Below are 22,448 nucleotides of genomic sequence, written 5' to 3' on the forward strand. Positions count from 1 at the left end.
TTCAATAAAATGCTGGGATATTCTTGAGTAGCTGCTGAATTGGCGGCTCCTCCAGAAGGGCTCAGCTCCATGGGTAAGTATTATTATTATTATTATTATTATTATTATTGGATCTACCGCCCTACTCGCGCCTTGGTTTCCTGTTGCAGAAATGGTCTAAATTCGTTTTAAGATAAGCGGGGCAGGACCCATGGAAAGAGAAGAGAGCACCGCAAGCCTCTCTACCGCCAGTTTAGTTCAATTCAGGCCTTGGTCTCCTCTATTAGCCTACAGAGATATTTTATATTCTTTTTAAGACATGTTTTATGACTCCTTGGATAGGGGATCAGATCGTCATAATGTCTGTAATGGCACAGAACAAAAATGTTACTTACTTACTCATGGAGCTGAGCCCTTCTTGGGGAGCCGCCAATTCTGCAGCTACTCAAGAATTTCCCAGCATTTTATAGAACCTGAAGGTGCATTATCAGATTCACAAGAGCCCTCTACTGGTCCCTATCCTGGAGCCAGGCCAATCCAATTCATACCATCCCATCCTATCTAAGATACATTTTAATATTATCCACCCACCTATGACTTGGTCTTCCCAGTGGCCTCCTTCCTTCTGGCTTTCCAACCAATAGCCTATATGAATTCCTCTTCTCCCTCATTCATGCTACATGCCATGCCCATCACATCCTCCTTGACTTGATCATTCTAATTATACTTGCAGAAGAGTACAAGTTATGAAGCTCCTCATTATGCAGTTTTCTCCAACCTCCTGTCACTTCATCTCTCTTCGTTTCAAATATTCTCCTCAACACCCTGTTCTCAAACCTCCCCCCTCCAGTCTACGTTCCTCCCTTATGTCAGAGACCAAGTTTCACACCTATAGAGAACCACAGGCAAAATGGTAGTTTTGTGTATTCTACTTTTTATGTTTTTGGACAGCAGACGAGAAGACAGAAGGTTCTGGACTGAATAGTAGCAAGCATTTCCCGAGTTCAAACTCCTCTTAATTTCCTCCTGAATCAGGTTTTGATTTGTTACCGTCGTTCCCAAATATCTGAACTGTGCCACATTTTCAAAACATCTGTTAGCTATCTTTATGTCATGATTCTTCCTTGCATTTTGGTGACGGGACAGCAACACATACTTAGTTTTCTCTGTGTTTATTTCTAGATCAACCATAAGATGTACGTAAAAAACAGGAGTGTGTTAGACTGCGAGATCACTGGCCTATAGGCCTACATGTGCCCAAAATATTACTGCTTACAGAGCCACATATACTTAAGTCTAGCGCGGAGTAAGCTGAATTAACTTCAAATAGAATCGACTATTCTTTACTTCAGACACTGAGCTAAAGTTCTCTCTGACCAAAGGACGAACTATTCTTGGGGCGACCAAGAATTCTCTTTCGGACCGTGTGGTGTTCTTTGGCAAATTTTACGTACACAAATATTCTTGAAATTTCTTATCATACGCTGGAAACCAATGTTATCTTTCTCTACAATTTCAAAGACCATCTCCTGCTAATGAAAATCGTTAAATCTCTAAATAAATGTACGCATTTAGCAGAAATAAGATGTCGCGAACGCCACAGAAACAAAACATCGGACTTTTTTAACATGTGGAAACACAAATTATGACTGTAAATCAGCCAGGCAGCACCGTCAAATGACTTAAGGATATGACCATTTTTCGATGATCCTGTGCTTCAACGGAAACAGCTTCGCAATTAGTCTTTCCTGATGGCCCATCCTACGATCCCCCTTCATACCAACGGCATGCACGGATAGAGCTTTATCAAACCACCTTCCTGTGGTTGAGCAGTTAGCTTTACCGCTTCCTATTTGGGAGATCATTGGTCCGTTTCTCGGTCCGAAGCTCACCTTCCTCACTGAAACTGTTCCTGGCTTTTTGTTTCTTACTTCTTAGACTCCAAAGCAAATACTGACGGAGTACAATAAGTCTACCGAGGTTACTGAGACAACTTTACATTTCCTCAAATTTGATCCCTGCAGAATTAACAGTGGATTTAAACTTTTCTTCACAATTTTAGAACAAAGTTCTGAAAATAATATTCAGGCCTAGGAGACAAAAGTAACAGAAACATGAAGAGAGTTAAAATTTTTTGTTTATTTTATAATTTAATTCCGTTGCTCCCTCTGGAGCATAGGGCATCCGTGAAACGTCATTTCATTTCAGTTTCCTTATATTACAGATATTGGTAGGAGTCCTTGGACGGGGCATCAGCCCGTCGCAAGGCCCCTACCTACACAGGACAACACAAACACAGAATAAACGCAGACATCCATGCTTCGAGTGGGATTCGAACCCACGATCCCAATGTTTGAGCGGGCGAAAATATTTCAAGCATTAGACCGCGCAGCCACTGTGATCGACCCACAATTTTTACTTTTCTCAGATTGTCACAAACGTGATCAAATCAGCGAGGCTGACAAGAGCAGCACACGCGGCATGCACTGGGACAGATGAAATGGGTGTGCGAAATGCTAGTTAGGAAATTCTAAATGAAAAGTCCAAATGGAAGCCATAGGCGTGGAAGGATTTTAGGATGCGAGGGCGTACACTGGATTCAACTGGCTCAGGGCAGGGTCCAGTGAAGGGCTCTTATGAACACAGCAATGAGTCGTCGTTCCTCAGAATGAGGGAAACATCTCGACCAGCTGAGCGACTATCAGCTTCCAAAGAGCTCTGTTCGGTGGAATTATTAATACTAGATGTGAAATATACTGTCTCCCCCTTTTTCTTGATTCTTCCCACACTTCATTCGAAGCTATAGGCCTGCAACTTCCTCAGCTAAAATCTCTTACCAGCCGTGACTGCTTCATTGCCTAATAAATGGACTTAAACCCCTGTGACATCATGCCCTTTTCGGAATCCCTGTGTTCTGGGTAATGCCGGGTGACGCTATCTTTGTAATAAGTCTGCAATATCCGTCACAATATGACGCGATTTCACTTTCCGGTCTTCAGAACATTTCCATTATACAGACCGTCGTTAGATTCCGCCGAAGGAAACAAGCTTAGAAAGGGCGTACTCCATAACGTAGCACACAACATTAACATCGATGATTTCTGACGCTTATTATGCTAACATAAAAATGGAATAAAAATCAAATCTCTCAAAGTCTCCCACACAGAATTTCAGAAAAATATATCGGTTGATGGCATATATGATGAATGACATGTATGGTTTTATATAAATTAGGGCTTTATCGATAGGCTAAACATCGGAATCGACTAACCCTCTGTCTGCTAAAGATGGCACCAACATCGCCGACAAACGACGGTCGCTCGGTCGGTATAGTTCGCTTGCGGACTAAAACCACGGAGTTTTTGTTTTTTATGGGAAACACGGAAAAGTCCACTTGCGGCCATAATTTAAACCAAGCTTTACTGTGGATTCATATGGGTGAAAATCGGGATTTTTCGACCAGCTTTCAGTAAGTCTTCCATATCGAATTTGAATAAAATCTGTCCTGTGGTACAGGCGCTGATATTACGTCACGGAAGACACGGCCTCCACATACAGCACTCCATATAAAACTACACTTGACGCATTTTATATTTCTGCGGCTTATTTTATGATGCGTTCGGAAACACAAATTATACAGCAACGAACAGTGGGGCGACTAGTTAACAAAAAAGTAAAGGCACCCTTGTAACACGCAGTGGAGACACATAGGGTTGTGAGACAACAAGGCTCCCACATTTTCTAGACAATCGGTTCACAGATGGCGGTGAGGTTGTCAGCCTTACGCGCCAGCCACCCTTTATCCCTAGGAATATTCCTGGTACTCATTTCTGGTAGAGGCTGAGTCGACCCCAGGGCCATAGTACGGCTGGAAGGATTAGGTCCATTGAAAATATCCACTTCATCGGGATTCGATTCCGCGACCTTCGGGCTTGTAACATAGTGCCTCAACAAACTACGGTACCGAATGAATTGAAATGATTTACAAGGAACAGGGCGTGGCTTAAGAAAATGATCTCATCCATCTCAAAAGAGATCTGAATTGAGCACCACCCGAATGTAAGTCTACAGAATTACCGCACCATTAACGTAACCGGTGGTGTGGGTGAGTTAGAACCAACGGTTCTAACTCTTGCCTCCACATGCACTAAAACCTGAACTGAATTCATATAATACATCCGAGTAGATAAAGTTATCCATGTAGCAGGCTTTGTACTCATTTCTGTTAAAAGCTGAGAAGACCTGGGGGTAACGGGCGTACGGCGCGTAAGGTTGACAACCTCACCGCTATCTGTGAGCCGATTGTCTAGAACAGCCATGTCAAACTCAACTTGTACAGAGGGCCACCTCAGCCCTCTAAATAATAGTCCAGGGCCGCACATCAAAATGGAAATATACATTAGATTTTGATACAAGGAAATTTAATTCTATTTATTATTTAGGAATAATTTCAATATAATTACCTAAAGTCACATATCTTACAGTTTTAAAAAACAAGAGAATGTCATTTTTGACAAGTATCAAACAGCTTTTCAATATGTAAAAAGAGATTACACAAGAAATTATGTTAGAAATAGCAAAACATTGAATTTCCTGCACCCTGCTAATTCATGTCTGCGTGAGACTTCTTGTCTTCTGGTCTGCTGGAAAATTGTCTTTACAAAAAATATTTCTACTAAAATTTTAATATAGATTTTAATATCAATTAGCTCTAAAAGTTGAGGGGCCGCACTTTGTGGCTATGGGGGCCGCATGTTAGACACGGCTGGTCTAGAAAATATGGGAACGTCGGCGTCTCACAACCCTATAGGCCACCATCGCCTCTTACAGGGATAGCTTTACTTTCCTTACATCTGTATAAAAATAACGGTTATGAGAAATATAAAAAGGTCTGCTGGAGCGCAATACAGGTTTTGTCTTGTTAATTTAGAACATATTAAGAAGGGTGGAGAGTTCTGGGCTTACTACAACCAGAGGCAAAACACCGCTCGCTATTAGAAATTTAAAAGGCTTAAAACTTCGTTGTTACTAGATGGCTGATCAGTTTAGATTCTGGTGACGTCAGGTGTACACAGACTCTGCACACATTTTCATCAGCACCACAGCAATTATCCTTAAAGTGAAGTACGTGATTACATGGCATGTCTTCTGCGCTAAGCCAGAGTTCTTGCGCACTTCCTCTCAGCTTGGGTTCAGAGACAGATCGGTGGATGCACGTTGGTTATCTTATTGGGCGTCTTTTACAAGTTCTTCCTGTCTGTCGCTAAGACTCCATGAGTTACAGGATGTTTGAAGATGAAAAATCAATACCGATACAAGGATTCGAAAGTAATTTATCTGTTGAGGGCGTCATTCATTAGGTCGAGATAAGTTACACTTAACAAGCATACCTCCCGAACTAACAGGCCTAAGCAGTTCCATTTCAGAACTATAGCTTCATTACTCAGAGTAAACATCAGCTCTGTTTCATGCATTATCGCCGATTCTTGACTCAACAAAACTTGGTCACGCGATGATTTTCAGTGGCCCGGCTGGTATAATGGTTAGCAGAAAAGTTAAGCACTTAGAGACAGTCAACTCCCGAAACGTCGTGAACACAAAATTTACTTCATATAATGGACAAAATCTAACATTGCCGTGGCGTAACTCTGTATAGCCGGCATCCAGGTCCAATTACAGAAAACAGGATCTTCCGAACAGGAAGGAGACTTAACCAGTCAGAAACTTGCCCTCGGAAACGATATTTCGGCCATTTGGTCTCGTTAGACAGCACAAAAAGGAATCTAGGAAAGCACGTGAAAACCACTTTGTTTCAAAAGCTTATTCCATACCATGAGCACAGCAGAACTATAAATCAATAAGCTGCAATACTTATTCAGTTCTCTGCACAACTCCCAGTATCAGTTTTCCTCTACTTTAAGTCTGCCAGATGTAACCTCAATGTTCTGCACTGACGTTATATTTGCAATTCTTAATTTACCGCATCTGTGGTCTAGTGGTCAGAGTTCCTGGCTATAGATCCAGAGGTCCCGGGTTCGATTCCCGGCGTTACGAGATTTTCTGAGAAGTATTGGGTCTAGAACGGGTTCCACTCAGCCTCCTGAGGATAATTGAGGGCCTATTTCAAGGAAATAGCGGATCCGGCCTAGAAAACCGAGATTAACGGCCGTGGGGATCCATTGTGCTGACTACGTGACACGGTCTATCCGCAAAAGTTGGCACTAACCTCGCCGACAAGCGGCGGTCGCTCGGTTAGTATAGTTCGCTTGCGGACTATAGGCCATGGAGTTTTTTAATTTACGATATATGCTGCATTCAAAATCTGTTGATCCATACCCGATTTCAACACGTACAGCACCAACTATCCAATATTCACCGTCAGCATCATGATAATGACCTCATACAGATTTTGCAGAACTGTCGTATTTTATATTAAGAGATCTGACAATATCCAAGCTGTCTACTTTTCGAAGATGTATTATTATAATGCCAGTCCAGTCCAGTAAATTGCTGCAGGTCCTCGCCAGCACAGTCGATGTTGGCGCATCATTCTAGATTTCAGGACTCTACATTAAATGGCGCTTGACTGTGTTGGTATTACTGATAGAAAATTAAAATTTACACAACCAGCGAGGTCTCTATAAAAGTACGATGTAAGTTAGTTCAGACGTTGAGAGAGGACATATGGACGGCCAGAGTGACACATTTATTATTATTATTATTATTATTGGAGGGGGTGGGTTTCCCCATGCACCGCGAACAGTTGCTGATCTATTGTATGTCCCCCTTTGATATTCTACCAGCCCCCATACCCTGCCGGTACTGGTGCGTGCTATCAGCCCCGTTGAGCCAACGAGGTCAGCCCTCTGTACCTTGATGCTTCCCCCATTCCACGACCTCCGCAGGGTTTGAACCCGCGTACCTTGAGTCATGAGGTGGGAACGTTACCCCTAGACTACGGAGGCCTCTGAGTGACACATTTAGTCACTAACATGATGGCGCAATAATACGTCCATTATGAGGTATGAAAAATAAAAGAACTAATAGTTAGCCTTCTTTAATGCAACTTTCGTGACTGATGTCTTGGAAATAAAAAATAGGAGGGCCCAACCGGAAGCCTGAGTGTTTTACAGCAGCGAAACTTCTTTGTGGTATCACTTGCAAATACTACTCGATGCCGCCACGATGTCCTTGCAGCATAACACATTGCTGGAAAGCAGAGACGTGACTATCTAGAGAACTCGACAGCAACAGCAAGATTCTGCGCGTGGATAAAAAAAAAACCGTGTCACTTTATTTCGTTTGTGATAATACCGTAAGCATCTATGTCTCTAATACTTCAATTTGATTCATGTTTCAGGTATTGGTCCGGTGCAGAAACCCATGGATAAGACTCAGCTGCAGAACGCAGTTCATGACCTAAGGTCCGTAACACCGGGATACTCGGAAAACAAGAAAGGCGTGGCTTTCTACTCCATTCTGAAGGCGACAGAGAAAGTGCCTTATGACAGTGCCATACTCCTCTTTACGGGCAGAGCTGCAGAAGACGAGGACCTTGCGGCGATTACAGCCGAGAACCTTACTTCAAAGCGCTGCAAAGTGAGTTCGGGAAGGAAATACATATATAATATCTCAAACAAGCGTATTTCAGAAAATTAGGCACCTCCATATTGTTCAGCGTGTACACCCAGACTGGGCTAGGTTAGGACATGATCCAATGTGAGGACACAGTGAACACGATAAACGTTTATGTTCTCCCCCAAATGGAAGGACATTCTTGACCACCCGAATAGCTGTAAATTGCTGAAGGATACGGAATATGGAGAAACTTTGTTAGTTGGCTGATTAATGTGTTTCAAACTCAATAATTTTAAATTGCGGTAATGTTTGGAATCAAAAAACAAGTTCCGGTAAGAAGTTCGAAATATTACTATTATGTCTGAAGCAGGTTAGATACACACCAGGTTTCGGCAATTGTTTAAAAGCTACTATTCCGGCCAAGATGTGGCTCTCTAGTTATTTTATTTATAAAAACATGAACGCTCATTAATCAATCACGAACCTGACGGCAGAAACATAACACTTGTTGAAGCCATTCATCTGAATATAAAAAAAAACGAACTCCGTGGCCTGTAGTCCGCAAGCGAACTATACCGACCGAACGACGGCCGCTTGTCGGAGAAGTTAGTGCCAACTTCAGTGGATAAAGGGTGTCGCGTGGTCAACACAACGGATTCCCATGGCCGTTAATTTCGGGTTTCCAGACCGGAGCTGCTATTTCCTTGAAATAGCTCTTCAATTATCCTCATGAGGCTGAGTGGCCCCCGTTCCAGACCCACTTCTCAAAAAATCTGGTAGCGCCGGGAATCGAACCCGGACCTCTGAATCTGTAGCCAGGAACCCTAACCGCTAGACCACAGAGGCGGTGTGCATCTGCATATACAACGATAAAAAGACAATCAATATGATACTAGTATATTGTTAATTTAACGACGTCAGCGGCTCAGATTACGCAGTATCGAATCAGTGAATAATGAATTAGGAAGGATGTGAATGGAAGCGGTCGTGGTATAATGTGAGACACTATCAGGGAATTTACCTGGAAGGACTGCGGGAAACTACGAAAAACCTCAGTCACAATTGCTGATCTCTGGACCAAGGGCTCCCGAGTGAGAACCAGGGATGCTACACACTCGACCATGTCAAGCGATATCAATATCTCGATCACTTCCGTCCATAAATGCAAACATAACTTACATACGACGATATGCAATATACTTACGTGTGCGTCTATGCAGCGGGCTGATTTCCATCAATTAATAGGTGCCTGATGATGTACGTATGTATTGATATTGACCAAACACACTGTAATAGTAGTTTCCGCCTGTATTGATATATCCTTCTGAAGACGGTCTCTCAGACCGAAACATGGCAAGGATGAAAGATTAAGGAGAGAAAGAAAAAAAAACATTTTATCGGTCACACTGGACGGAGTGGATTAACCTTTTGTTAAATGTAATTGATTATAAGTGACACTTAAAATAAAAGTTGATTTTGCATTTATAGACGGAAGTGAGTGAGTGAGTGAGATATTAATGCAAGAGGATGCTGAAATATAATATTAGGTTACAAACTGCTGAACAAGAACATTCATATCAAGCTTCTGATGTAAGACAGTTATCAAAAGTATCAGCATTATATACTAGAATATAAATTATTATGAACCCTCGTTTTACTACGAAGATCTATTGCATTATCAAAGTGTAATGTATGCTTTTCATGTGTCATAATAGAGAAAATCTTCGTATTTTCATTCACTGAGTGTCAAATTTGGGGACAACGGAGAAATTAAGACGAGAAGGTCGAACACTGAAATCTTCTCAATCTATTTGTCTCAAGCTATACGTCGTGTGGCTCGAACCACCTCCAATTCACAACCCGGGGATCGAAACCTTATACGCCGAGGTGGCTCTAAGAACTGGTGGCGCATTCTACTTCACAAAAGCAAGTGACTTCCTTCAAGCTGACCCGGCCGATGACACCGACACAACACCGTTCACGGAGATGGAAGAAGTTACTGAGGTATGGCATCGCGTTTTAATAATACACCAATAAGCAAACCCCTATCTCCTGGAGGAAAAGCCAAAAAAAAAAAATCCTTGCTTTTAGTCCGCAAGCGAACTATACCGACCGAGCGACCGCCACTTATCGGCGAAGTTACTGACAACTTTAGCGGATAGAGGGTGTCGCGTGGTAAGCGCAACGAATCCCCAAGGCCATTAATTTAGGGTTTCTAGACCGGAGCCGCTATTTCCTTGAAATAGCTCCTCAGTTATCCCCACGAAAATTATCCTCTAGAAAATCTGGTAGCGCCAGGAATCGAACCCGGACCTCTCGATCTGTAGCCACTAACTCTGGCCACTAGACCACAAAGGCGGTCGGAGGATAAGCCATACGATATGTTTAAGAATAAGCGTTAAAAAACATACACTAAGTATAAAGCAACCTATTAAGGATTATACACAAGAGGTTCTTCAGGTCACCTGGTATGCTTAGGGTAACAAAATGGGCCGTACATATATAGCTACATATGGAAGACAAGGAATGCATATGGTTCACGGAATTTTATGTGAAAAATTCCAAAAAACATAACTTACAAAACGGAGAATGGAGGGGTAACATGTTTCTTAGTTAAGCAGGCTGTGAGTATGGAGAATGAACCAAACTGGCTCGTAATCTATCCGATGGCAGGCTTTTGATTATTATCGGTTCCAAACCTTCGGGGTTTATTTCCAGAGTTAGTTTAGTTTTCCTAAATACAACTTGCCGTTTATATAGTGCATTTTAGGCTTCCTAATCCACCAGACCACAAGAAGCTCCGACATTCCGGCGACGGCACACCAAAACACACTCAGAAAGGGACTGCCATAGATCAACAACAACACAGCTGTGAAACGCTAATATGCCAACGTCATCAAACCATACTGAGGTTTCTGTCCACCGGTGCGACAAATACACGGTGGCGAGTTCGTGAACTTTATTGTCGGGCCACGCATAATGATTCCCAAGCTGTGATAAACATTGTCATGTGTGCAGGTTACCCTGGCAATGAGGTTGGGCTTGACGGGTCATGTACGGCTGCCTATCCAAGTCGACAAGACAGTGACGTCTCTGCTCGTGACCATCGAAGGACCTGTCAACAGCGCGCATCTTCAAGATCCTTTTGGTAAGCATTTCGCACCTCAGAAACTGCATGTTATGTCCACTAGCATGGATTTCCTCTATATGACAGTTGTCGAATAACTTAAGAATTTCACACCATCGCTATATTTACATCTTGTAACAGACAAGAGGGCCATGCCATACCTCAGGCGGTTAGTCGCCGGCTTCCCACCGCTGTGGCCCGGGTTCGACTTCAGATCAGGTCCCATGTGGGATTTGTGGTGGACAAAGTGGCACTAAGACAGGTTTTCTGAGAACTTCGGTTTCCCCTGCCAATTCGCATTCCACCAATTGTTGCACAATCATTATCGTCACCTGGGGCTGGTAAAATAGGCCAGTTGGTGGCCGACGTACTAACTGGGCTCAGTCTCATCCCATGAGAGAGGGAGAGGTAGGAAGAGAGAGAGAACACATAGAAATATTTCATACAATATACACGTATGTACGCTGTTTGTTCCGGTTAGTCATTAGCCGTTTCGCATGCAACTTGCTTTTTAAAACATTTAAGAGTTTTAAACTTTAAAATATCTTCTACATCACTGGTGCGTGCATATTACATGTATCGACAAACACTGATCACCAATACTGATGTCTCTAAATTGCGAACGAAACTGCTGTTTCTGCCCGTAAGTTCAATTTTTGGAATGTGCCCTCGTCTGTGCGCCCACATGTACTATGGTGATGGACAGTTCTTCTTATTGTGTGGCGTATAGCTAACAGTTATAACAGCAACATACGACACAGTATGAGGAACAATCCATCACCACAGGACACATGGGCGCACAGACGAGGGCATACCCCAAAAACTGAACTTACAGACGGAAGCACATCAGTTTCATCAGTAATTTTAGAGACATCAGTATTGGTGATCAGTGTTGGTCGAAACATGTATTGTGCATACACCAGTGATGTATAAGAGGTTTTAAAAAGCAAATTGAATGTCAGACGGCTAATAAGTAACAAGAATAAACAAGCGATGTACAACAGGATGCTACGATACAATACTATAATATGTACACAAGATTTCGGAACTATCCCCACATCAAACTCCAAACTGCTGGTTCCACGGCCAACGAGTCCATGCCATAAAAAAATTTAAATCCCCATTACAGCGGCCACCCCCTGCAAGAAAAAAGTTGCACATTTAAGACCCTTTAACTAATCAACTCCATGGAGCAGATTCTCTCGGCAAGTTAACAGTCGTTCAGGTACTGAAGAAATTCTCTGCGTTCCATGGAACAAGAGAACTCATTACCGTGGTCTCTGGTCCCTATTCTGAGGCAAAGAAATTAAATTCTCATTCTCGAATTCTAAATCGCTATGACATATTTTAATAATGTGACGTGCTGCCTGAAAGCCGGACTATAAGACGTCCATCACTAGTCAACGGCTAGCAATTCCTAGGCAGTGAAGCCTAGAAAATCGTTGCCCCGGAAATGAAAGTCTAACGGTGGGGTTTCCACCGTTACAAACGAACTGTTTGAGGCAGACACGTATTCCTGCGTTCGTTGCATAGTAGCGGGCGAAATTAATCCTTCGACAAGGTATTCCTTATTCAGTTCGAGTGCGGCAGGATACAAGAGTTCGTATCCGGCTAGAGCAGAAGTTAGTTCGTATCCGACGAGAGCTAAGGGAAGTTGGGCTCCGAGCACAGCAGAAGACACTTCACCGAGATTAGCGGTGAAAGAGTGTTGTAACATTGAAGAAGAAACGTCCGAAGACGTTATAAGTGTGAATAATTGTATTTGCAAGTGTAAAGAGTGAGTGTCCAATACGTTTTCGCCAAATCCGAGAACCCGCACAAATTTCTTGTCGCGTTACCTAGCAAATGCGACAACAATTTTTTCCTCCTCTACGTTCCGTCTCCCATACTGCCCTTTTTCTTTAAATTTTCAAAATAAAACTTTGCATGCATTTAACTCTCCTATACATACTACATTATTATTATTATTATTATTCAGTTCCAGGGTTCGTGGTTGTTAGTGGGATACCCATAGGCACACAGACAGCAAAGTGATCTCATAAGCCTACTTTAATTTTATATTTAAAAAAGAGGAATGTGAGCTAAAATTTTTTATAACTACCCTACTTGCAAATTCGTAAAGAACATACTCGTACAACTGGAATACATTTTCCCACTACTGTTTTACGAGACGATTTCTCAAGGCAAATAAGGCGAAACGCACAACATTTGGAATATGTGACAATGGTGCACTTGTGGGCTTCCTACTTATGGCTCCTGCTTTGGGTATGAGGGTAATTTTTGGTTAGTCTTCCAATATTATATTTAAGCATCCTGTTGCACTCTACACGATAAATGATACAAACTCCGTCCTAAGTGCAAACAATATACATTTATATGTCTTTGATCTTGTTCTTTCTACACTACATGTTTCGGCCTCTATCGGCCATCATCATGTAGTGTAGAAAGAACAAGATCAAAGACATATAAATGTATATTGTTTGCACTTAGGACGGAGTTTGTATCATTTATTAGTCTTCCAAACTGAACTGTCATGCTGCAGGTCTGTTGGAGTGATGCCACATCACGCATTAATGTAACTTACTGCTGCCAGGGCCCATCAGCTATTAACGCACGTAGAAAAGCATTCGAGTTTTGCGTCACCCATAAATTTCTTAGAATTACGTCACAGCAAGCAGTCGTAATAAAGATTACTTTCTTGTCAGAGACCGGGCCATATCCACAGACTATCCACTTATTCTCAATACGGACCGACAAGAACATAATTATGTCTTATGTCAGTGTTTCGTAGGGCCTATTTTTTCATATTAAAATTAGTTCAATACCTCACAGCGCGACAAATCATGAATTGCTATGTAGTTGCAGTATAGTTGCATATACGAGTATACCATATGTATGTATAATATACTCATATTATTCTTGAAATTTCGTTATGATTTTCATGTGCATAATGTTTTGTAACACGTCGCCTGGAAACTGGTTTTGTACGCCAAATGGCAACACTAGTCAATTGATATTTCATTTAATTATGATTTACTTAGCAATAAAGTCAATAGTTACTGAGAGCTATTGGCCTGAATCGAATGATATGATTAGTAAATAAAGCATTGGAAAGAGCGTGGAAGGAAGAGGTTGTGGCATAATGTGACTTACTACACCGGCAGAGAGACTGCGTTAGAAAAATCTCAATCAAGATTTCAGGTTTTCCAAAGCGGCCACTATGAAAAATGCCGTCTTCTGGGATGTGGCGCCGTGTAGATCTTGTGTGAACGGACGTTTCGGAGGAACGTATCGCCTCCATCTTCAGGGTAGAAAAATCCGCGAGCAAGGAACCAGAGTGAGCAAGTGGCTGCAGACTGCTGGTTCCTCGCTCGCGGATTTTTCTACCCTGAAGATGGAGGAGATACGTACCTCCGAAACGTAGGTTCACACAAGATCTATACGGCGCCACATCCCAGAAGACGACATTCTTCAACCTCACTGAAGACTGTCGACATGCAGGTCTGCATTCAAACCAGGCAACTTCCAAACAAAAGTGGGATGGGTCGTTCCTTGAGACAACTTGCAGAGTAGCGCACTGTGCTCCGTCACCTAATGATCCAACAGCCTGTGCCAAATTCAGCTTGTTCTGTGGCCGCAGTTGACATGGTGTCTGCCAAAAATATTTAAAAAAAAATATCAAACCTCTGAGCAAGACTGAAGAACCTTCGGCGAAAACTGACTGATAATGAGACCTGAACGCCTAGTACGACCCACAAACAAAACGCCAGCGCCCGAGAGCTCACAAAGTATGGCAACGGCAGTAAGAATCTGTTCAGTCCTACTTTGTTATTTCATCGGCCCGTGCTATTTCTTCCTTAAGCTGTTGTTTCCTCTAAATTTCTCACATTTCTTTACATTTGATTATACCGTCATATTTCAGGGGGGAAAAACTTTTAATGTTAATGTGTTATTTAGATATGAGTACCAGGAATCTTCCTGTGGGTAAATGGCGGCCGACGCGTAAGGCTGACAACCTCATCACAATCCTTCAGCCTGAATTGCAAAAGGCTTAAGCAGGACGAGCAGAACCCATTCCTTGGTCCGCTAGATCACTGGACCTTACTCCTTGCGACTTCTGCCCATAAGGATATGAGGAGGACAAAGTATACCAACCTCCGATGCCACAGTCCCTTCGAGAGAGAATTTCACAGGACATGGCTAAAGTCTGACAGTCAGCAGTCGCGGCGATGGCGTACATGGGAAGAATTGATATCGTGTTGACGTTTGCGGAGCAACTAATGAAGCAAATACCGAACATCTGCATATAAACCTTCTGAGTTTCCATGCTGTTTTCAAGTTGTGTCATGTTTGTGACACCGATTTCTTATCAACTCAATCGTTTATAATAGCACTGCATTACAAGGCGCAATCGAGGTGTTCACGTGGACATACAGAGAACAGCCACCAAAAGCCTAAGTTAACCTGGTCGAGATCAGGCCACTGCACCTCCAGAACAGTAGTCTGAAGTGTTACCGGAACACCAGTCTGTTAGGTTAACCAGAACTGTAATCACGGCTTGAACCGACTACTACTGGCTTTAAAGACTAGCTTTGTTTCTATAATATATTGTCAATCACCCTTTCATGCGAAAGAGTGGTTTATACGATGATTTTAAAAGACAAGATTTTTTTATGAAAACAATTCTAAATCGATAATAAATCGTGAAATAATGACAAAGGATTAATCAGGTATACCAACTTAATTTTAAACAAACAGCGACTGCACGCGTTGACAGTATAAAAAAACTCCGTGGTTTCAGTTCGCAAGCGAACTATACCAACCGAGCGACCGCCGCTTGTCGGAGAAATTAGTGCCAATAAAAACCGAAATTAACGGCCGTGGGGATTCGATGCGCTGACCACGCGACACCCTCTATCCGCTGAAGTTCGTGTTGACAATACCCATGAAATTATTTCACTTTTAGAGATCAACAACAGAAACACTCGTGGAATGCAACATTAGGTCCTACAAAACTAACTGAAACATTTCAAAGGATAGATCTTTACTATAATGAGGGGAGAGTAGTAAAAAGCTGCTCTCACCAAATCAGTATCAAATAGTCGCCACAATAATGGTTGAAGAGAACGGTAAAGAGAAAAATAGCAAAAAGTAAAAACATTAACTCCATGGAAACTATCGTGGAAAAGTTTACAGTTGTTCATTTGTCAACGCTTTTATAAAACTCGAAATTCAATGCCGTGCTGATAAAAGCTAACCCCATCATCGTCCAACTGAATCCTTGTCCCACAAGAGTTCGTTTTAATATCAAGCTCCAATCTATGCCTAGTTCTCCCAAGTGATCTGTTACTTTCCGATTTTTGCTTAAAACCACACCACAGAGAACGGAAAAATCTGTGTTCAAACATGGTTAACGCCAGTGTTCGCTACCATATGCAAGAAAAGACTTACCAAATGCTAACATGAAGCAGACTTGTTTTATTCACTCGAAACATAACTTGACAACCACGCCTAAAGGATATGACAATTGTCCACTACTTGTTTCACAGGCAATGCCATGGATCTCACACAAAACGCCAGTTCAAGATACAAGGTGCTAGTACGAGACGACAACATTCTTAGCATACGGCTCGATACTGGCGTCGGGGAGCCAGGAAGATGGATGCTCAAAACGGCAGGCGCAGACGCGCAAACTCACTACAACGTGATCGTGCAGGGAACCAGCAGCCTCCACTTCAATGCCAGTACAACTGTAGTTCCGTCGGCGCACACTAATGGCTCAGAAGATGAAGGTAAAGTCTGACATTACTCCAGAAAGTAGAGGCCTCTATGGATAGAGTAGGCATAATTTGTGATGGTTGAAAACTTTTTATTTATTTATCTATTTACTTATTTATTTATCTATTTATTTACTTATTTGTGTATTTATTTCCTGTTTCTCCAACTTCTTCGTTCCTATTTCCACTTTTCTCTCATTTTTACGAAATATGAAATTTGGAGTACATTCTAGAAGATACAAGGCCCCGTCTGTTATCAATCCAACATAACGTGAAGCTCAAATCGAAATACTTGATAGGTCATTAAACAGCACACGAGGTTCTCACGGCGGTGATTACAACCAGTTCTATTTTCTGGGATATAACGCCGTGTAAAAGGTAAAGTTGTCCCTATGCTTAATTAATTAAGCACCACGCCATGAAGACGTAAGCAGGAATACACGGAAAGCTCACCATTCTTGAACTCGGCACAAGATGGAAGTGTGTGGTCTGCTTCACGTCCCGGCCGCTTTATCCTCGCGGAATAACCCCCCCCCACCCATTGGACAGGAGGATGAGTGGGCTTCAGAACCGATCTGGACGCTGTAAAGAAAAAATCTCTTCTTTCTGCAGTGAATCGAACCTCGGCAGAGTTCTGCTTACTTCCTACCTCATTCCGGTTTCCTTCTTGGCTTATTCCTCGATCCTGAAGATGGAGGCAACGTGTCCCTCCGAAACGTTGACTGACTTTCAACGGACTACAGGGCGTTGTATCCAACGCATCCAACAATATAAAAAACTCTTGCCATTAAAAAAGCTGTCATACGAAACGTTGGTACGTGACCTAAAATATACGCTATCTCTTTAAAATCTATGATACTTATTTGAAGAGTTTCTTGGTATGGTTCATATTTAACGGAAAGCAAAAACAAATAAAAAACTCCGTGGCCTGTAGTCCGCAAGCGAGCTATACCGACCGAGCGACTTGGAGCTATATAACATATTTAATAAACAGCCGTGGTTTTCAGAACACGGAAAGGTTACAGAAGGCTATTATTCTCGACGTCTCAGTATTTAAACGGAGGTTCCTCACGCCTGAAAACGCCTTTTACACTACAACATAAATGTTTTGTGCTTACCTGAAGGCTTAAAATATTGGAGCTTACTGCACTAAATACTTAAGCACGAATGTTAGCATGTAATTAGGTACAGATTGTGTACTTCTTCAGCCTTGTTCGACCTATATTTAGCCAAATACTGTGGAAAAACACATCCAATAATACACAAGGCCTTATAAATTGGAGATAATGTAATTCAGAAGTCATGATCATCTGGTTAATATTAAGCCAAATTTGTAGGATGCATGAGACATTTCTAATTCACATCAGTTCATAGAAGCCACAAGTAAATATCTAAAGCGAAGGTTTAAGATTTTATCTTCCGCTTAAATGCAATGGGGCATGCATCCCAGTACCTATCAATGTATATAGTTTACTCCATTTAATTACACTATAACAGAGTTTCTTCTTCCTCCACAAAAACAAAACAAACTCCGTGGTTTCAGTCCGCAAGCGAACTATACCGACCGAGCGACCGCCGCTTATCGGCAAAGTTAGTGCCAACCTTAGTGGATAGAGGTTTCACGTAGTCACAGCAACGAATCCCCATGGCGGTTAATTTCGGTTTGCTAGACCGGAGCCGCTATTTCCTTTAATTAGCTCCTCAATTATCCTCATGAGGCTGATTGGACTCCGTTCCAGACCCACTACTTCTGAGAAAATCTGGTGGCGCCGGGAACCGAACTGGGACCTCTGGATCTGTAGCCAGAAACTCTGACCACTAGACCACAGAGGTGGTCTACAATGAATTTGTTTTTAATCAGTTCCGATTTTCAGAAGTTAAATACGTATGTCCATCTACTGAGAGGTCTTCACACACCTTCAATTCCTCTGATAGCGTATGTATGGTTCTTGTACACGTATAACCGATGCATCGTAATTTGTAATTTGTAATTTAAAGTCTTGCTTTCTTGTTTCTTCTGCCTGCGGTTCGTCTCTTGAAGCTGTTCCAAGTCGATTTGGATTTGAGGTTCTAGCGGTGGTGGCTAGGAACAGTACTACTATATTCTAGTAGATAACGCAGTGTGGTCGGGTGTGTCCACCAACATTTCGAAGTAACATATTTCCTCCACATTCAGGGTCGAAGAGTAAGCCGAACGTGAGCTGAGTAAGTAGGCTGAAGCACAATTTCTTGCTTGGCGTACTCTTCCACCCTGAAGATGGAGGCATTTTGTTCCTCCGACAGGTCGCTGGACTTACACCGAACTACATCTTAGAAGACAGTGTTCTTCCATTTATTTTGCCATACGTTTCATATACCGTGTTTCACTTCGAAAACACAAACTCGGCTGAATTCATATTGTACTAGTATAGCTTTAGCCTAACCTCCCCTCCTCATTTCAGTTATGTACCACTGCTAAATATTCCTTTAATCTAGCCGGCCCGAGAATCAAACCAGGGACATCCCGCATATGAAACAGACTTGTTAACCACTAGAATGCGAGTATGTAGCCTATGTTTAAAAAGTTTACTCCTAAGTTTTCTAAGTTAAGTTTCTGTTTTAAATGCGAGCTGTTTATTGAGAGGTCTACATCGTCACCGGACGCCATGACTGAGTTGACAGCACTATGTCTTGTATTCGAGAGCAATCGGTTTCGATTTTCGGCGCGGAGGCCACCTACCCGAAGTCTATTCGTGACTTTCCTCCTCCCCACCCCGGAAAACACTTTAAAATAGTCCACAACCCTTTCACATTCTTCTCAATTCATTTGCAAATCGTCTTCCTTTGGGGGTCGTACAATCGATAGCTGAGAAAGCGATATTACATGAACTAAGAAATACGAGTAAATTGTTGTAAAGAAGATATCAGTTTAGTTAAGACCGTCTGACATCGACTGCATAATCGCGCACGCAGGGCACATAAAAACTGGAAAGGAACGAAAGAAAACCCTAAGATAAAATTAAAGAGAAAAAGGAAACACGAGAAGGAAGAGAAGATGAAGAATAAAAAAGTTGCCGTTTTTATGTTTTCTCTATAGGCTTACCTGTATCGTTCTGAAAAACGGATCCACCCCCAGAAAAAAAAAAACTTTAAACTTGAGTCTGATGGGATAAATCCATCAATCTGACAACTATAGTCAGCGTGAAACTGTAACTCACCAATCAAGGAGAACACGAATGTCAGCACCAAGATCACACTACACTTTGTTAGCGCGATATAAACAGTGAGATTACTCGTACGAAAGTTATAAGGGGCCGTGATTTCAAGGAGAGGACTTCGGTCTCCTTTAGTCACGAGAAACGCAACACTGACGTGGCCATCACGGGTCCAGACATCGACACAAACACAATTCATGCGTCAATCAATGGAAATAGTTGTATTATTATTATTATTATTATTATTATTATTTTACTGCAATTGGGTATTCACCCAGTGGCAGTTGATCTTACACTGATACAGACAAGGAAAGACTATAACGTAAAGGGAACAATACAAAACAAAGTACATACAGTAAGCAAGGTACACATAGTGCAAATCTAAATATATGAAGTCATAAAATGGCACGTGCTTGTGATCATTTCACTGCACTCGAACAAGGACACTTCACATTACTTCATTTGTCATATAGACTCCGCCTAAGGCCTCTTTACTTCTAACAGCTTTCCTAACCCTCTTTCTAAAGGCGAGTCTACATTACTCGTGCTCGTGCTAGTCGGGAGACTCGTCTGGCTTTTACTTGTGCCCGTAAATCTTCGTCCACACTACTTCAGTTGCTCGCCAGGCTTCGGCGCGTGAGGATCCGTATATTTACTCGTAGTGTGTATACGCTGTAGTCGTATTTTAATTTATTGGCTAGAGTTTTTAAATTAAAAATTTAAAATTTGCTTGTCTCGTGACTTGTCATATCGTCCACATTACTCGCGAGCATAGCGAGTCACACGAGCATGAGCACGAGTAATGTGGACGGGCCTTAAAAGTGTTTAATTTACAGGGGGAAAACGCTAGTATGCCTGCAGGTACACTGTTCCAATCTTTTACGGTCCTATTTACAAAGGAACATTTGCCAACATCTGTTCTTTGTTTCCTACTCCTAACTTACCAACTATGACCTTCCCTACTCGGGTAGGGCAATCATCTGCCAATAAGCGCATATTTAAGTCACTGTCCCTCCAAATATCGCTGACATAAACCAGGAATAGTAGCGGTCCTAAAACGCTCCCTTGCGGCACTCCCGACGCACTCTTGACTTCTTCAGATAGGTGCCCGTCTACTCTGACTCTGTGAGCGTCCTAAAAGAAATTCCTGTAGCCACACAACTACCCTGAAGTCAACTCCGGTTTCAGCTATTTTTGTAAGTAACCTATCATGTGGGACCAAATCGAAAGTCTTTGAAAAATCTATTATTATCGCGTCTGTCCTGACGCCCTCGTCCAGGGAATCAGCAATATCCTGAGAGACTGACTAACTGACCTTCACACGAGTACCCTGGTCTAAAGCCATGTTGGCCCTCGTACAGCCATTCACTCTTTTCCAAAATTTGTCTTAGATACCCTGCTATAACATGCTCCATTTGTTTGCAAACCACTGACGTTAAACTGATCGGTCTGTAATTCTCAATTACTGATCGATCTCCCCTTTAATTAATAAATATGAAAAATTCCAGTCCTATTTCACAGTTTACTAACAATATATTCCAACTCCTAAATTCTTAAAAAGCTATATGAACAATCTTTACTCTGCGAGGGATAATTTAAAAAGCTTAGGAGCCCCATCACGGACCAAAACAAAATTACAATAAAATACACAATTTGTTGAATAAATATTCTTGCTCTCAACCGACAATATTGCTATTAATTCAAGAAAAAATGTAAAACAGTGGAACCTCGGTGACCCTAATCCAAGTTAATCCCAAATGGCTTACAGAATCCCAAACCCCCCCCCCCCACACACACACACACACACAACGGGCAACTACAAAAATTACAAGTTTAATCAAATCAATTTGCCTCCTTGCAGCAAAAATGAATTCTTGTGAAACAGGATCATTACATCATCTCAATTAAGTACCCGACAGACATTGGTAAATGTCGAAAATACAGGGTTTCTTTGTAACACCGCCTGTAACTGGGTGGACACGTTCACCAACCTCCCCTTTCCACTTGTATTTCTCATTAGATCCATAGATTCTTGCAGAGGAAGTCCCTGAGATTCTAAACGTTTCATACCTTCCAGAAGCCAGCCGAAATTGCTTTGTAAGTAGGCAATTAAGTAGGCCCCTTTTGGATCCCTGAGTGCCAACTGGGATACACGCAACGAAACAGCAGACTCAGGTGGGAACTTAGCTACAACTGATTTCACAGTTTCAAATTGTTCACTGTAGAAATTGACTGTTTCTATCCAGGCTCCCCATCTTGATGGCACTAGTTCGGGGTAGGGGAGGGGGGCAAGGGTGCACCTCGCAAATGCTGCTTACAGGATTGCATTCAATGTGGGGCTTTCAGAAACATTTTTTTTTTTTCATCGAAATTCATTCATTCACATGGGGAAACTGGGGGGGGGGGGTTNTTAAATAATTCTCCTGGAGAGTAAAGTGCGGCCGGCATGTAAGGCTGTCAATCTTACCGCCATCTTTCAGCAGACTGTCTAGATAATGTGGGACCCTCAACGTCTCACAGAAAACACAACTTGAATACATAAAGGTTTATATATTGAGGTTCTTTTCAATTTTAAATAGTTTTCTAACTACAAAATCTTCTTAGTGCCTCAATGTCTAAAAATGCGCAACTGCACACAGGCAGGTTCTGTTCGTTATATCTGGGTCCATTATGAGAGGGGTTTATTGTACTTCCAAAAATGGACAATGTCTCATGTAACGCTGATATAAATGTCTATGTATCCACAGTCCGTCAATAATGCATCAACTGTTTATTCACACAGACGATTACTTA

General features: G+C 42.1%; 1 protein-coding gene across 1 annotated transcript in view; it reads left to right on the forward strand.

Annotated features, from left to right (window-relative positions):
• Window positions 1-22,448, forward strand: part of LOC111875076 — a 38,143-nt gene that overhangs the window by 5,054 nt on the left and 10,641 nt on the right. The window contains exons 2-5 of the mRNA XM_023871131.2: window positions 7,340-7,578; window positions 9,379-9,561; window positions 10,576-10,705; window positions 16,234-16,476. Of these exons, the coding sequence (XP_023726899.1) occupies window positions 7,340-7,578; window positions 9,379-9,561; window positions 10,576-10,705; window positions 16,234-16,476 (795 nt within the window). The remainder of the gene's footprint in view (window positions 1-7,339; window positions 7,579-9,378; window positions 9,562-10,575; window positions 10,706-16,233; window positions 16,477-22,448) is intronic.

This window comes from Cryptotermes secundus, unplaced genomic scaffold (assembly GCF_002891405.2).
Source record: "Cryptotermes secundus unplaced genomic scaffold, Csec_1.0 scaffold2553, whole genome shotgun sequence".
Lineage (NCBI taxonomy): Eukaryota > Metazoa > Arthropoda > Insecta > Blattodea > Kalotermitidae > Cryptotermes > Cryptotermes secundus.